At 41.6% G+C, this 16,289-nt stretch overlaps 1 protein-coding gene across 1 annotated transcript; it reads left to right on the top strand.

Moving 5' to 3' along the window:
* The first annotated feature begins 13,664 nt into the window (after positions 1–13,664).
* LOC124407790 (autophagy protein 5) lies at positions 13,665–16,155 on the top strand. The gene is made up of 4 exons (XM_046884311.1): positions 13,665–14,090; positions 14,367–14,569; positions 14,757–15,079; positions 15,304–16,155. The coding sequence occupies exons 1-4, from the start codon at positions 13,935–13,937 to the stop codon at positions 15,435–15,437; spliced, it is 816 nt and encodes a 271-aa protein (XP_046740267.1). The 5' UTR covers positions 13,665–13,934; the 3' UTR covers positions 15,438–16,155.
* Positions 16,156–16,289: the final 134 nt, after the last annotated feature.

The following is a 16,289-nucleotide window of genomic DNA, read 5'->3' as shown; positions in this document are numbered from 1 at the left end:
ATCACTCGAATCACTGTGGAGACCCAAAGTGGATCAAATTACACTAGAATCGTGGGTAAGGTTACAGTTGCACTAATTATGTTGATTACCTGAATTGCGGTCGTTACACGTCAGCCGTGAACTCTCTGAATTGAAATTCATAGACCATTGGCTATTCGGTCCCGCGGCTCTGATTCCTCGGCGTTTCGAACGCGGCAGCAGTTAGGGACACGTTTGAAATTATCCCTGAGTTATTCGAATCCACTGGAACGCGGTGATGCTGCGTTAATGAAATTCAAATATAGTCCGTGAAAGCGATCTCCTGGGTATCAATTTCATTTCACCCCCAGCCAAAGGAAAGAGATTCTAGTCGTCGGCATCTCAAAGGGTTGCTTTGGGTTCCCACAACGCCCGCGCTTGCGCAGCAGCTTCTTCTTCTCAGGGCGCGAGCCTCCTCGAAGACAGGAACCTTAAAATGCTCTCGTCGACCCCGTAGATTTATTACCTAGACAGCCGAGATCTTGGACCCAGTCCCCTGGGAGCCCCACGCCGTGATGCGCTTGGGGAAAACAAAACCACTGTCTCAGATTTGTCAATTTTTATCCTCTGAACGTCCTGCGGTCTGTTCTCTTCTACTTTGGCCCACTTCGCTCCCTACAAAATATACTTGATCAGGGTAAGAATAATACATGCTGATTGTGCTATACTGTATAAATTTTTCACCGGTTATGACTTTTGGATGAATAAAAATATTACATCCCTTTCGCAGCTGCATCATTTCCAATTTGAAATCTTTTCCGCCGAGTTGAAAGATGTAAAAGATTGACTCTGCAGATAAGATGGAAATTTTGAGTAGCAGGATGGGAAAAAATGCCTTTTATAAACAGCCTGGCGAATCGAGGAACAGTGATTATTCTCAAAAGTGTATCTCGTTGATGGCTAATTGGCAATTATAGGTACGTAGCACGAGCCACCACACACCTTGGAAGTGCAGCATAAGATGGGTTCGATTCCGTCGTGTGTCTACTGTCAAAGAATTGTTTATGGCGGCAGAGATCAGAAAAAGGAGAAGAGAAAAAATGGAGAGGGAGCATCGGGCGTTCACGCGAGAGTTAAAAAGAGAGAGGATGGTAGAGAGGATGCGATAGCTTGGGGTGATGCGTTTCACCTGTATGCTCGATACAGCTGCTACTGCGGCCTAAGCAACCTGCCGAACGACCGAGCGACCGGCCGGCGACCGGTAGGCTGGCCCTTGGCCGGTAAGGTGCACCTTCGAGGACACGAAGGTGGGGGATTGGCCACCCGAAGACGTTGAGAAACGGAAATTTGTAGAAAGTGTAGCGTTCCCTCGAATTCAATGTACACGACCCTGCACGTCGAGTGCGGGAGATATGTGGCCGGGTCAGAAATGTTAGAATCGAGAGGGTGCGATGGGGTGCCGAGGGCAAGGGACGCCGGAGCGTCGTTAAGTGCATCCACTTAAATACCGGCACTTGTTCGATACACTTGCCTCGATACACTTGTACCCTTCCTGGTGAGCGAATGGCACCTGGCACCTGACGCGACGTCGAACGTTTTTTCAACGGTTGCTCACAGTCTGCAATTATATTTCCATTGTTGCTTTATACGTCTTGCGTTACAGGTCCCCCCGTCAACGGGGTTCTTCCATACGGTGCGAAATTCGCTATTGTTTTCGCTCATCATTCGGTAATGCCAACGAGTATGCGAACACAGTCCAAGTCTTAATTATACACCGTATAAAATAAACAGAGATCTTGATTGCAGGCTGTGGATATGTATTTTATTCATTGAAAATATTGTTGAACAGATTCGGAGAAAATTCTTGCAGAGTCTCGTATAATCACTGATAAGAATAACCTATAACCGCACCTGAAGCATACGCTGGACAGTTATGATAACGAAAAACTTGTATATCATCGTGGCTGTATGCTGGCTCAAGAAAAATACCAGTCGATAGCGAGACATTAGACAGTGTTTATGGAAAAGATACCCAAGGCATTCGCAACTAGTTATTTCAGCCGTAAGCGAGTATAATATTACGTTTTTCCAACGATCAGGTCATCCCAGACGGATACAGCAACGCGGTACCAAATACCGAAGAACAAGAGCAATGCAACTGATTCTCGAATATAATCGCACTATAATAACCAATCCAGGGTGATTTCGAATGACTCGTAGCTTTGACTGAATTTCGGTTCGGCTTCTGGAGGAATCGACAGCCGGGTAGAGCTATGGAGGTACGAAACGGTCGCGGCGCGATAATAGCCAGGAACCATTAGATCGGGGACAGATACAGGATACAGGAGGAGAGTCTCCTCGAAGAAGCTCTTGGCGTTCTTTGCGTACGGGTTTGGAACAACAGGTGTGTAGCAGGTGCGCGAGGCTCGGGGCTCGACGCCCGTCGTCCGCCGCGGCGAAGTCCTCCGCGTCCACCTGACCCTTGGAGGGTCCCACGCGGGGCGGCGAGTCACCCAACGTCGCCTCCTTCGGCGGAAACCTCCGTAACCGTCTTTCTTGGCGCCCCGCTCACCTCCTCGGCCCCGGATCGAAGCGAAGGCCTAGACGCGGGCTGAAAGTACGTTGGCAATGCGCTCGAGCGGGAGGCGGAGACAGGAGGCTTGATGATCATTTCGTGTCGACGGAGGATGCAGGGCGATACAGTTTTAATACGCGGCCCGAGGTGAGCCCCCTGCGCAGCAGGTGCACCGCAGGTGATTCCCCCCTCTCCTCAGATTGCGCGTCTCGTTTCTCCTTCGTGGGGCCCGATAGCCTCTCACGACAGAGCGAGCGGCTCTCCTGCGCCCTCCGGCCCCCGCGGTCAACCTTCTTTACTGAGGAAAAATCGTTCTTCTGAACCGACGGAATTTCGGATCTCCCGAAACAGTACCGAACCTGGTCAATTGCCCGACGTTTCGTCCGAGGAAGTGATCATTAGTTTCTGTTTCCAAACGCATCATGGAACTGAAAAGTGAAATCAGATTCATATGAAAGTACTGGTAGAATACCAGGATCAGCGTACGAGTAGCAATTCGAAAGATTCGTGAGGATCCCTATTGTCGACCCATCAGCTACAGAGAACGGCCCCCCCTCCGAAGGACACCAACTATTTGCAGGCTTCCTTGAACATTACACGATCATTCAAGGGTCGGATGTGGCCACTGAGTGACCACTAATGTGGAATGCTCGCTGTCGGCGCGGTGAGAGAAGCCCATAAAGGTTTGAGATTCGTAACCAGTCTAGGAAAACGTTCAGCCCAGTTACTTAGCGACGACGGGTTCAATGGAAACAGACATATTTCGGTGAGCCACCTAGAACGGTCGTATTCGCTAAGCAATTTAAAACAGACGAATCGCAATCGACTCTATAAGGTGTATTTAAAGCCTTGTTCATACTTACTGTAGCGTCTTTCAAAATACGTTCGTTCTAGCCGCGCGAAGTAATACTTCTGTTTCCATAGGACCCATCGATATTATCTAAACTTCTGTAATACAAATACATATAAAACCGTTAGGAATAATGAATATTTACAATAGCTGTTAGGCTCTGCTAGAGCCTAGAGGAAAAATTGATAGTTGACGTAGGTTGGAATTTTATCTAAGGCCCAAACACGCCATCTTATCTCTGATTTCGGTTAAATTTAGAGCTATGGGCATGCAAACGTTCGCTACATTTAAGGAGACTTTGGTGCGATGGCTAGCTTATTCTCTCCCACTTACCCATTGACGTTCCTCCTGGTTTTCTTGCATCCGCCGTGATATTATTTTGATTCGGATCGATTTAACAGGTGACTACCCGACATACGGAGAGCGCCTCAGAGTGAACCTAGACGAAAGTACCTGGCTGAGGTTACGATTGTTTTCGATAGAAAACGTAACATGTGTCGGACACGGGCGACAGATGGCAAAAGTGTTGCCATCAGCTCGAACCTGAACATGTATTTTGGAGGCCGACGCACTACACCGTCGACGAAAGGCTCCGGCAATCGCACCTCTCCAATCATTAATGCTATCGTCATTAGGGCAGCCCATCAATCTAGCCCGAGGTGGTTCAAGCCGCTCGTGAAAAGGACAATACGAATTTAATTGGATGAGATTTCCGGGTCTTGCAGAGGCCGAATTTCTATTGAAATTGTAATCGAACCTGGAATTTATGTTGGCTTTAGAAAATATCGATAATTTGTAAACGGCGCAACAGGCTATTCTTAAACACACTTCAGTCAAAGTCGGAGGAAGCCGCTTTGCGAGAATGACAAGTTAAAGACAACGTTATGGTAATCTCTTATTCGATTGCTAGAGCGTGACGTACACGAAAAGTTTACAATCATAGGTGTTTTCAGATCGGAGCGAAAGGCATAATAAGCCTGTCAGGAAAACGAGTAGAGGTTGTTTTCAGGGAATTGTTACAAGATTGATAATCATCTTCCGTAAAATTATGTACACCTAGTTTCTCACGGCCAAAGCCACGGTCGTTTATTAATTACAAAAGAGCGGGCAAGTGGGGTAATTATTAGTCAAATGCTTAACCCCCCGTAAACACATTATGTGTTATATATAGAGGGTAGATTTATGGATGAAATCTCAAATAAACGTTTGCTTCCGTGAGCTACGACGCGTGAAATGACTCCTGGTAAGCCCTGGCAGTGAGTATATACGTATATACGAAGTACCTGCTACATCGGCAACTACTGCTAACGCCAAGTTCCGGTGAGACCGGAAACGCGCCCATATTCAGCGATATTCATAACTCAAACTCCCAACGCCGCGCCCACCGCACCACCACTTAGCCCAAACCTAGCCCAACCCTTATACTTAACTAGTCAATGTGCAAGGTTTCTCTATGGAAGTGGGATCAAAGCATAAGCAAAGGACCCGCTGACACATTTAGGGAAATCCGGTTGAAAACTGGGAAGATATTTAAATGCTGGTAGGTGACTTTCAAACAAGTGATTGCGGGTGGTAACCACGGAGTATCTACGTCTTTGAATTTCTAACAATGAAGGTAAACAAGGGATCGCGATTAGGCAGATCGACTTTTATAACAATGGTTTACAGCTCCTCCAGTGAGTTGGGCACAGTGTAATTACTAATTGTTATCTGATTTGCTGCTTGGGCAGCAGCACAACGACCCTGTCATGAATCTCGTAGCGATATAATAATACCCGCATCTAATATTTGCTGAGAAATTGTGTGCCGTGTTATCTACTCGACTTTTGACCGTTATAGCTTCATTGCATACAGGAAAAAAGTCCTTTCAATGTATCTTTTCCTAGATACTCAACTTCCACAGATCACGTCAATCGATGCTTTTTTAACACATCAAACTTACATACATACCCATAACGCCTACATCTCGTTTGTACAAGTTGAAATCTCTCAAGTATTTTATTCAAAAACGACTAAGACAAGAGACTGTTTCTGCGCTGCCGGCAGCTACCACTGCGTATCATCACACTTTATTACCGATTAGAGAATGGCGCCAAAGTTCATAGTTAGCTTATCGTTATTTGAATAAAGGCATAATTGAACGTCATTAAATTTTCACTGGATTCAGATTTTTGCTAATTAGCATAATTCGAAATAGGCTGACAAACCTGATTAGCGTTCGTTGTTGAACCATTTTGCTTACTGGAGCAGAACTTTCAGCAACAGTATTTCTTATAATATATGTATACTGTTCTTCAGCGTTTTCACGCACTGTACTTTATACCGATAGATAATGACTCTAAATAAACTCACTAAATCGTGAATAATAATCAAGATGTGGATAATAATTGACCATTTCAGTTTCTAATTGAACTCAATAATGACACAATAATCTATTATTCAATCGAATTATCGGAACGCATATCATGGGTGAGTCAATTTCCAATTACTATTTTACGGAAGATTGAAAACAGACTGCGAAGAATGTCAATATTGTATGTGTAATCTCAATGCTTTACGAACAAATATTATACGGAGTAGCACTAAGAAATCTTAACATTGTAAATGCATTTTTCAATGTTCACTTTTATCCATTCGTCCATGATTTCAGTATTTCCTATAAATTTTCGAAGACTACTGAGATCGGTGTCTGTATAATATTAAAGGTACGCATATTAAGGAAAACTAACGCACTAATTTTTCTTTTACAGGGTGATACTATTTTTCATGCAACAATAATTAAATGTATGATGATGAGATTGAGTAAAAAATTATTGCAATTACTCTACTTTCAATCTCGCCACACTGAATAACTTTCAAAAAACTGATGATACGTGGCCACTCTTCCCGACGTTATTGACTGACTACTGCTTGTAGAGATGTGAAACATGCGAGTTACCAACAATTGGTTTACATCAACACCGACTGGACTTAGCCATCGGTATCATAAATCCCAGTTCATACTTGTGAGCCTCGGGTTTACTTTTTGCCTGGTGTGGGAAAAAAATGTATTCAACAACTATCAGCTTCAAGACTTTAGAAAATGAGTAACTTGATAAACGCTACATGGACATTATGTGGCCTGTTGGAAGTATTTTCTTCCAATGGTAATTCCACCGCAGACAGGTCGACCGTTGCATTCCTTACCGGGATTCCAACTGGATTTCAGACTGAGGCTCTCGCTGCATGACTGTTATGATCTCCAGAGGTGAGGAGGGATGGTTAAATAACGACAGCAATTTGAATTGTCGAATGTTTTGAATATTGAATTGACCAAATATGAGTAAATTAGAGGGGAAAAAATGCAATATACATTACCTCAAGAAACGTGCAATGCACCTCTGTAAGATATGATATGTATGATATTGAATAGATACTATTTTATGCAAACTGGATTTGAAAATGTAAATAAATTACTGCGTATTTTGTATTTATTTTGTCAACTGTCAGACCGACGATGCTCTTAATGCTTTTTTTGCAATCCTTATAGTCGGATAAGTCTAGAAAAGGGTAATTTGAATAGACTCTGAGGAAAAGAGTTTTTTTATCCGAACAAAAGGAAGGAAAATCCTTTTGGAATTTTTGAAAATACTGAAATCGATTGTACGCAAGCCAGAACTTGAACTATACTTACTAACTACGACAATAACTATCTGACATTATATTCTTCTTATTCCGCTTAGGATAATTTATATCGCACTCCTCTTTCCTATTATAATAATCAGAATTATTATCTAATATTGTACTTTTGCACTTCCTTTTGTCAATGCTTTTACACTATGTAGCAACTTGTTGAATTACTGACACTGACACCTGAACACTTGTAATAGAATTAAGGCATATTAAATAAAAAGCTGAAACTTGGTAGCTGTGAATTTGTGATTTTTCTGTCCCATCAACCCAGTGCGAATTTAATGTATTTTGGCTGTAACTTAGACTAATTAGATCGTAAGAAATACGAAGAAGGTATTTAGAACAGTGTTCAACCAACAACCGGAGAAATGCAAAGAAATTTCCTCGTTTTTCGGGTGTAATTCTTGATCCGTTGCTCGCATCGTGTTCGGACTGCATGCAACCGATTCCACTCAGAAATTACGTCAATAGAGTGCTTTGTAGAATTGCTTTCCGCATGCTTCAAAATCATCAGAATTTTCAGAAACAATCAAAAGCATTTATCTTGTTTCACTTTCATCTAGACGCGATAAATTTTTTGCATTTTTTTTGCAAAAAAGCTCAACTTTTCGCTCTCAAGCAAGCAGGCATGCTCTCAGACACACAGCATCGACATCACAAGCAGTAAATCAATCAGTCTCTGTTTTTGATCGACCTCCTCGGCTCAGATGTTCTCCTGATACCAGGAGTAATTTTACGCCGAAATTTCTCCGAAAAGTCTTATTCTAAGAGGACGTAGCATGTAAGCAAGCGATGACAAGCGATCTCAAGCAAGCAGGCATGCCTTCAGAGACACAGCATCGATATCACACGCAGTCAATCAATCGGTCTCTGTTTTTGATCGACCTCCTCGGCTCAGATGTTCTCCTGATACCAGGAGTAATTTTACGCCGAAATTTCTCCGAAAAGCCTTATTCTAAGAGGACGTAGCATGTAAGCAAGCGATTACAAGCGATCTCAAGCAAGCAGGCATGCCTTCAGAGACACAGCATCGATATCACACGCAGTCAATCAATCGGTCTCTGTTTTTGATCGACCTCCTCGGCTCAGATGTTCTCCTGATACCAGGAGTAATTTTACGCCGAAATTTCTCCGATAAGCCTTATTCTAAGAGGATGTAGCATGTAAGCAAGCGATGACAAGCGATCTGAAGCAAGCAGGCATGCCTTCAGAGACACACTATCGATATCACACGCAGTCAATCAATCAGTCTCTGTTTTTGATCGACCTCCTCGGCTCAGATGTTCTCCTGATACCAGGAGTAATTTTACGCCGAAATTTCTCCGATAAGCCTTATTCTAAGAGGATGTAGCATGTAAGCAAGCGATTACAAGCGATCTGAAGCAAGCAGGCATGCCTTCAGAGACACACTATCGATATCACAAGCAGTCAATCAATCAGTCTCTGTTTTTGATCGACCTCCTCGGCTCAGATGTTCTCCTGATACCAGGAGTAATTTTACGCCGAAATTTCTCCGATAAGCCTTATTCTAAGAGGATGTAGCATGTAAGCAAGCGATTACAAGCGATCTGAAGCAAGCAGGCATGCCTTCAGACACACAGCATCGATATCACAAGCAGTCAATCAATCGGTCTCTGTTTTTGATCGACCTCCTCGGCTCAGATGTTCTCCTGATACCAGGAGTAATTTTACGCCGAAATTTCTCCGAAAAGCCTTATTCTAAGAGGACGTAGCATGTAAGCAAGCGATTACAAGCGATCTGAAGCAAGCAGGCATGCCTTCAGAGACACAGCATCGATATCACACGCAGTCAATCAATCGGTCTCTGTTTTTGATCGACCTCCTCGGCTCAGATGTTCTCCTGATACCAGGAGTAATTTTACGCCGAAGTTTCTCCGAAAAGCCTTATTCTAAGAGGACGTAGCATGTAAGCAAGCGATGACAAGCGATCTGAAGCAAGCAGGCATGCCTTCAGAGACACAGCATCGATATCACACGCAGTCAATCAATCAGTCTCTGTTTTTGATCGACCTCCTCGGCTCAGATGTTCTCCTGATACCAGGAGTAATTTTACGCCGAAGTTTCTCCGAAAAGCCTTATTCTAAGAGGACGTAGCATGTAAGCAAGCGAATACAAGCGATCTGAAGCAAGCAGGCATGCCTTCAGAGACACAGCATCGATATCACACGCAGTCAATCAATCGGTCTCTGTTTTTGATCGACCTCCTCGGCTCAGATGTTCTCCTGATACCAGGAGTAATTTTACGCCGAAATTTCTCCGAAAAGCCTTATTCTAAGAGGACGTAGCATGTAAGCAAGCGATTACAAGCGATCTGAAGCAAGCAGGCATGCCTTCAGAGACACAGCATCGATATCACACGCAGTCAATCAATCGGTCTCTGTTTTTGATCGACCTCCTCGGCTCAGATGTTCTCCTGATACCAGGAGTAATTTTACGCCGAAATTTCTCCGAAAAGCCTTATTCTAAGAGGACGTAGCATGTAAGCAAGCGATTACAAGCGATCTGAAGCAAGCAGGCATGCCTTCAGAGACACAGCATCGATATCACACGCAGTCAATCAATCGGTCTCTGTTTTTGATCGACCTCCTCGGCTCAGATGTTCTCCTGATACCAGGAGTAATTTTACGCCGAAATTTCTCCGAAAAGCCTTATTCTAAGAGGACGTAGCATGTAAGCAAGCGATTACAAGCGATCTGAAGCAAGCAGGCATGCCTTCAGAGACACAGCATCGATATCACACGCAGTCAATCAATCGGTCTCTGTTTTTGATCGACCTCCTCGGCTCAGATGTTCTCCTGATACCAGGAGTAATTTTACGCCGAAATTTCTCCGAAAAGCCTTATTCTAAGAGGACGTAGCATGTAAGCAAGCGATTACAAGCGATCTGAAGCAAGCAGGCATGCCTTCAGACACACAGCATCGATATCACAAGCAGTCAATCAATCAGTCTCTGTTTTTGATCGACCTCCTCGGCTCAGATGTTCTCCTGATACCAGGAGTAATTTCACGCCGAAATTTCTCCGAAAAGCCTTATTCTAAGAGGACGTAGCATGTAAGCAAGCGATTACAAGCGATCTGAAGCAAGCAGGCATGCCTTCAGACACACAGCATCGATATCACAAGCAGTCAATCAATCGGTCTCTGTTTTTGATCGACCTCCTCGGCTCAGATGTTCTCCTGATACCAGGAGTAATTTCACGCCGAAATTTCTCCGAAAAGCCTTATTCTAAGAGGACGTAGCATGTAAGCAAGCGATTACAAGCGATCTCAAGCAAGCAGGCATGCCTTCAGAGACACAGCATCGATATCACACGCAGTCAATCAATCGGTCTCTGTTTTTGATCGACCTCCTCGGCTCAGATGTTCTCCTGATACCAGGAGTAATTTTACGCCGAAATTTCTCCGAAAAGCCTCATTCTAAGAGGACGTAGCATGTAAGCAAGCGATTACAAGCGATCTGAAGCAAGCAGGCATGCCTTCAGAGACACAGCATCGATATCACACGCAGTCAATCAATCGGTCTCTGTTTTTGATCGACCTCCTCGGCTCAGATGTTCTCCTGATACCAGGAGTAATTTTACGCCGAAATTTCTCCGAAAAGCCTTATTCTTAGAGGACGTAGCATGTAAGCAAGCGATTACAAGCGATCTGAAGCAAGCAGGCATGCCTTCAGAGACACAGCATCGATATCACACGCAGTCAATCAATCGGTCTCTGTTTTTGATCGACCTCCTCGGCTCAGATGTTCTCCTGATACCAGGAGTAATTTTACGCCGAAATTTCTCCGAAAAGCCTTATTCTAAGAGGACGTAGCATGTAAGCAAGCGATTACAAGCGATCTGAAGCAAGCAGGCATGCCTTCAGAGACACAGCATCGATATCACACGCAGTCAATCAATCGGTCTCTGTTTTTGATCGACCTCCTCGGCTCAGATGTTCTCCTGATACCAGGAGTAATTTTACGCCGAAATTTCTCCGAAAAGTCTTATTCTAAGAGGACGTAGCATGTAAGCAAGCGATGACAAGCGATCTCAAGCAAGCAGGCATGCCTTCAGAGACACAGCATCGATATCACACGCAGTCAATCAATCGGTCTCTGTTTTTGATCGACCTCCCCGGCTCAGATGTTCTCCTGATACCAGGAGTAATTTTACGCCGAAATTTCTCCGAAAAGCCTTATTCTAAGAGGACGTAGCATGTAAGCAAGCGATTACAAGCGATCTCAAGCAAGCAGGCATGCCTTCAGAGACACAGCATCGATATCACACGCAGTCAATCAATCGGTCTCTGTTTTTGATCGACCTCCTCGGCTCAGATGTTCTCCTGATACCAGGAGTAATTTTACGTCGAAATTTCTTCGATAAGCCTTATTCTAAGAGGACGTAGCATGTAAGCAAGCGATTACAAAAGCCCTCTCAAGCTAACAGGCATGCCTTCAGACACACTGCATCGACATCACAAGCAGTCAATCAATCAATCACTTCCTGTTTTTGATCAAACTTCTCGGTTCAGATCGTTACAGATATTTTCGCAATACCAGGAGCAGTCTTAAGCTAAAAAAATTCCGATTTGCTCAAAACTAACTGGAGAGAGCATATAACTAGTTTTATTCAAATTCAAGAACACTTATACTACAATTTAAAGGGCTTATTAGCCTCACTCTACTTGGAGCGAAGAAAAGAAGGTAGGACTTACAGCTGAGAAAATGCGAAGAAATCACACAGAAATTCATTTATTTATTTATTCAGATTCAGGTTACATAAAACAATACATTGTTATACATATCGTATTCTGCGAAGGTGCATTGCACCTGTCCACAGGATGGAACTTAACATATACGTAAAAGCCTTGACCTTGATCTTCGACCTTGACGTATACATCTGCAAATATGGAAGAGAAAGAGCTCAACAGCCCCATATACGCAGTTACAACCAAAAACACTTCAGCAGATTTTCATATGTCGTAGAAGTAAAGCGGTATTGAATCTACGAAATTACAATTGTAAATCCGTAGAACCCACGCCATTTTTTTTACTTCTGCCCGAAATGAAAATCCAGTGGAGTGTTTAATATCAAAATTGCGTATAGAATGCGACCGTTGAGCTATTTTTCGCTTTTGAGATACGCAGACTTCGATATTTGCAGATATATACGTATGTCGAAATCGACTAACAATAAGGTTCAACCCTAAGGTAATACGTATTGTACTGCTTTACCTCAGTATAATAGTCAGTTTTCTTATGAAATGTTGAATCATTTATCTATATCTTGTCATAATATTTTGTGACTTGTTAACGTACTATACACTGAGGATCAAGGCGTAATAAATATACTGAAACCGAATTGAAATGAAACTTGGTAACTATGAATTCGTTACTATCCTTGGCCATATTTTCCACATCCTCCGTCGTTCGCAGCAAGTCAAACCAAAAATCTCCTTTTTTTCCATCTATGTCAAATTCCAAAGATAGGTGTCTATACTTTTGGGTTTACACGCTTTTCACTCATGAATTTAAAACATCTATCACGCGCATTTGTATGTACTATCGGCTATAAAAGATTGTATACATATAAGTAAGTATAAACGATACATGTGCATGTATTCGATTGACATTTATTTGTTTGTTGTATAATTTCGACGTACATATTTATTGTGCGAGATTTTCTCAACTCTTCCATTTCACATAGACGACGGTATGTTACCAGCGCTTTGCACGCGATAGTTGGTGCTTATGAAGAACTTCTCTTACCGACGTGGTCAGTTACTTGGTTGATAATAAGTGAAACTGCTAAAAGCCACTACCCCTTCAAAAACCTGGGACATTACGCCCCGACTGGCCCCGACTTTTCGTTGAAGAGTGAAAAAGATTTCAAGTCTGTTCGGTATCCTAAATTCCCTAGATGAAATGCTTTTTAATTTTCATAAATAAATTATCTACTATTAATTGTTAGGAATGCGCTATGAAAGAACTAAGAACGAGCTACAATAACGATTGTGCTCTTTGCAATTGTGTATGACATGAACGAACCTATATGTTACAAAAATCTATAAATAGAAAGTTCGCGATGAAATTCCCTGGGTTTGGGGATATTACGCACATCGGGAAAATTTCATAGGGATATTCACGAAACAATCCATTATTTTTTACAAATACACGGATAACTGTTGAAGTGCAAGGATGCGATAACAAATATTCGCAAACGACCATCGACCCGTTACATTGTATACCATAGGTTTTGATGAAAAATACAGTCAATGAGGGGCAATCGTCACACCAATTCTTTCGACGAATTTTCCTTAATTTTTAAGAGTAACTTATTGGCTATCAAACTTCGGGATTACGCTATCCATCACCTCCACATGATTCACAAACGATTCTTAAAAGAGTTAATTTAATCCAATCGGGACTGATGAGGGGCTAATTGTAACTTATAAGTGTACATGGAGCCGAAAACGCCACCTAACGGTAAAAGTAAAAACGTGGAGTAAAAACGTATTTTAAGGTAAAACAGTGGCATCAGTATCCACCTAACTGCTAACCTGTTGTATATTTTGTGGTTACATTTCTCGAAACTGGGTCACAACTTTAGAAATTTCGTCTCGAAATCGGAGGTGAAAATCAAATCGTCAGGTGATAAAACGGTGATAATCAATCCTTGGAACGTATATTTTTTTCCTCTATACTCACCACACAGTTTATGCTTCGCCAGTTAGTCAGTCCGCAGGCGTATCACGGCGTTAAGATAAAGTGATGGAGGGCATAACCTATTCAATAAGTGATTACCCGTCAGTGTAAGCTAGAAAACAAGCATCAAACTAGGATAAATTGTTCATTAGGCTTTTAAATCAGTTGTCACCATGGCTAACGACAGAGAAGTATTACGAGAGATTTGGGAAGGCAAAGTTCCTGTCTGCTTTCAACTTGATTCAGAGGAAGTTTGCGAACTTCAGGCTCCAGCTCCTTATTATTTGATGGTTCCTAGGTTAAGTTATTTTCCTCTTTGCGTGGACAAGGTGAGTAAAATTATTCTGCACAATACACAATCTTATTAATTACGATTATACTCCAGTAACTTGAATTAAATAGAGTATTTTCAAACAATCAATATGTCTCAGGGTAGGTTTGCATTCACCGATGAATAACTGTTATGGAGTTGAAGCTAAGAAAATCCTGCAGCTATTATCTGCATCATTATCTCCGTAAAATGCATGGACTATCATTAAGTCAACAAGTATACACACAGAATCACAAAGTTTTAATTTCAGCTCTAGAATTTTTCTGCATTTCAGGTTCGCAAACATTTCACTCGCCACATACAGAAGGATAAACAGGATAATGAAATGTGGTTGGAATTCAATGGAGCACCATTGAAATGGCACCTACCAATAGGGGTGTTACTTGACTTACATGCCACCGATATTCAACTGCCTTGGAACATCACTGTTCATTTTGACAAATTTCCAGAAAATACCATTATGCACTGTCAGAATAAGTATGAATTGCTTCTGTGTTGCTAGTTCTACTTACCGATAATATAGTATAACTTTAAACCATTAGGTCCTTACATATAATATAATAAATTAAACCATCAACATTATTCTCACCATTTGAAATATTGAATATGGTGTACGTCATTGCAAAGTGGAGATTATATTCAAACCGTATGCATTTGTTTCTAGGGAAGTAGTGGAATCTTATTTCCTAGCCTGTATAAAAGAATCTGATGTACTCAAACACAGAGGACAAGTTGTATCTAGTATGCAAAAGAAAGATCATAATCAACTGTGGCTTGGATTGCTGAATGATAAATTTGACCAATTTTGGGCCGTCAACAGACGTCTTATGGAATCTAACAACGACGATGGTTTCAAATATATACCCTTCAGGTGTTACCTCAGTGAAGAAAAGTACATTCAAAAATTAGTGAAACCTGTCAACGAAGAGGGGCAGAGAAAAAAATTAGGCCATTTGTTGTCGGAAGTCTTTCCTGACCGAGAAAAAGGTTTGTAATTATTTTATTCATTGCAAATTCGTAAATCAGTTGGTATCACTTATTCTGAAACAGTGGTATTTTATTACATTGATAATGAAGTGAAATGGATGAGCAGATAGTTTATTCTACTTCTAGCTGTGTGCTTTTATTATTTGTCAAGTGTCTAAGCTGCAACTACTGCTATATCAATATAATGTAAGGTGTAAGATTCACAAAACTTACTGTCTTTACAGTGGTTGTAAGAACACATGGAATTATCCCTCTACCAGAAACACCTCTTCAATGGCTATCAGAGCATCTCAGCTATCCAGATAACTTTTTGCATTTATGTTTAATAAACTGGTCACCGGAAGTAACCGCGAAGTAGCTTGTGATGAAAGTATACGTAACTTGTATCTGTTCTTCTTTGTCGCACTATTTTCGATCAAAAATAGTTCGAATGCAGCATGTCAAGGCCATGCCATTAATGACGGAGGTTGCACACCTAAGTATTGTACATAATTTAATGTACGGTAATGACTCGGTAAATTGTTGCGTATCAAGCAGGTACTTGTTCATTTAATTCTCTGCCGTACTGGCTACGTGTGTATGAAAATATATACAATACTATGCATTAAAAATGCAAGATTAAGATCAACTCTCAGGTTTAATTGTCTTAACTTTTGTACGCATGAACTTTAGATTCCTTATTACTGTAACGTAGCTTCGCCAATGGTAGACTAGTATGGATTTCTAATTTCATGCTTGTTTTATGAACGATCCTGCTGATTTATACTTACTTTGCAATAGTTAGATCCCGTAATAATTAAAATTTGCAGAAAACAAGTAAAATTCTTGAATTTCGTACGAACAAACATCGAAATTTATGGTGCTTGATATTCACTTGACAGTATACCGAGGTTCAAAGTCAGCGACTAAATTGGGACTGTTTGTTTCACAATGAATTTCGATTTACCCGAGATAACACTATAACGACGAAATTTTCAATGAAATTCAAATATGCTATTGTATAAGTAATATATTTAATCATTTCTTTGTATATATGTGCTGGATTTCTTATAAGTGAACAATAAAATAATTACTATCAGCTTGCCGTTGTATTTTTTACTTGTATCAAAGATTTATCACTACATCTCTTAACTGCTCTTACATATTTATGTCATTTAGCATCATGTCAAAGTGCAATGCAAGTGGACCGTAATTCAAGGATACAGAATCA

This window comes from Diprion similis, chromosome 6 (assembly GCF_021155765.1).
Source record: "Diprion similis isolate iyDipSimi1 chromosome 6, iyDipSimi1.1, whole genome shotgun sequence".
In the NCBI taxonomy this organism is placed as follows: domain Eukaryota; kingdom Metazoa; phylum Arthropoda; class Insecta; order Hymenoptera; family Diprionidae; genus Diprion; species Diprion similis.
This window is presented reverse-complemented; position numbering and strand designations above follow the sequence as displayed.

Coding starts and splice junctions, on each gene's coding strand:
- LOC124407790 (XM_046884311.1), top strand. CDS start 13,935: ATGGCTAACGACAGAGAAGTATTACGAGAGATTTGGGAAGGCAAAGTT. Junction 14,091..14,366: donor TTCCTCTTTGCGTGGACAAG/GTGAGTAAAATT, acceptor TCTGCATTTCAG/GTTCGCAAACATTTCACTCG. Junction 14,570..14,756: donor ATTATGCACTGTCAGAATAA/GTATGAATTGCT, acceptor ATTTGTTTCTAG/GGAAGTAGTGGAATCTTATT.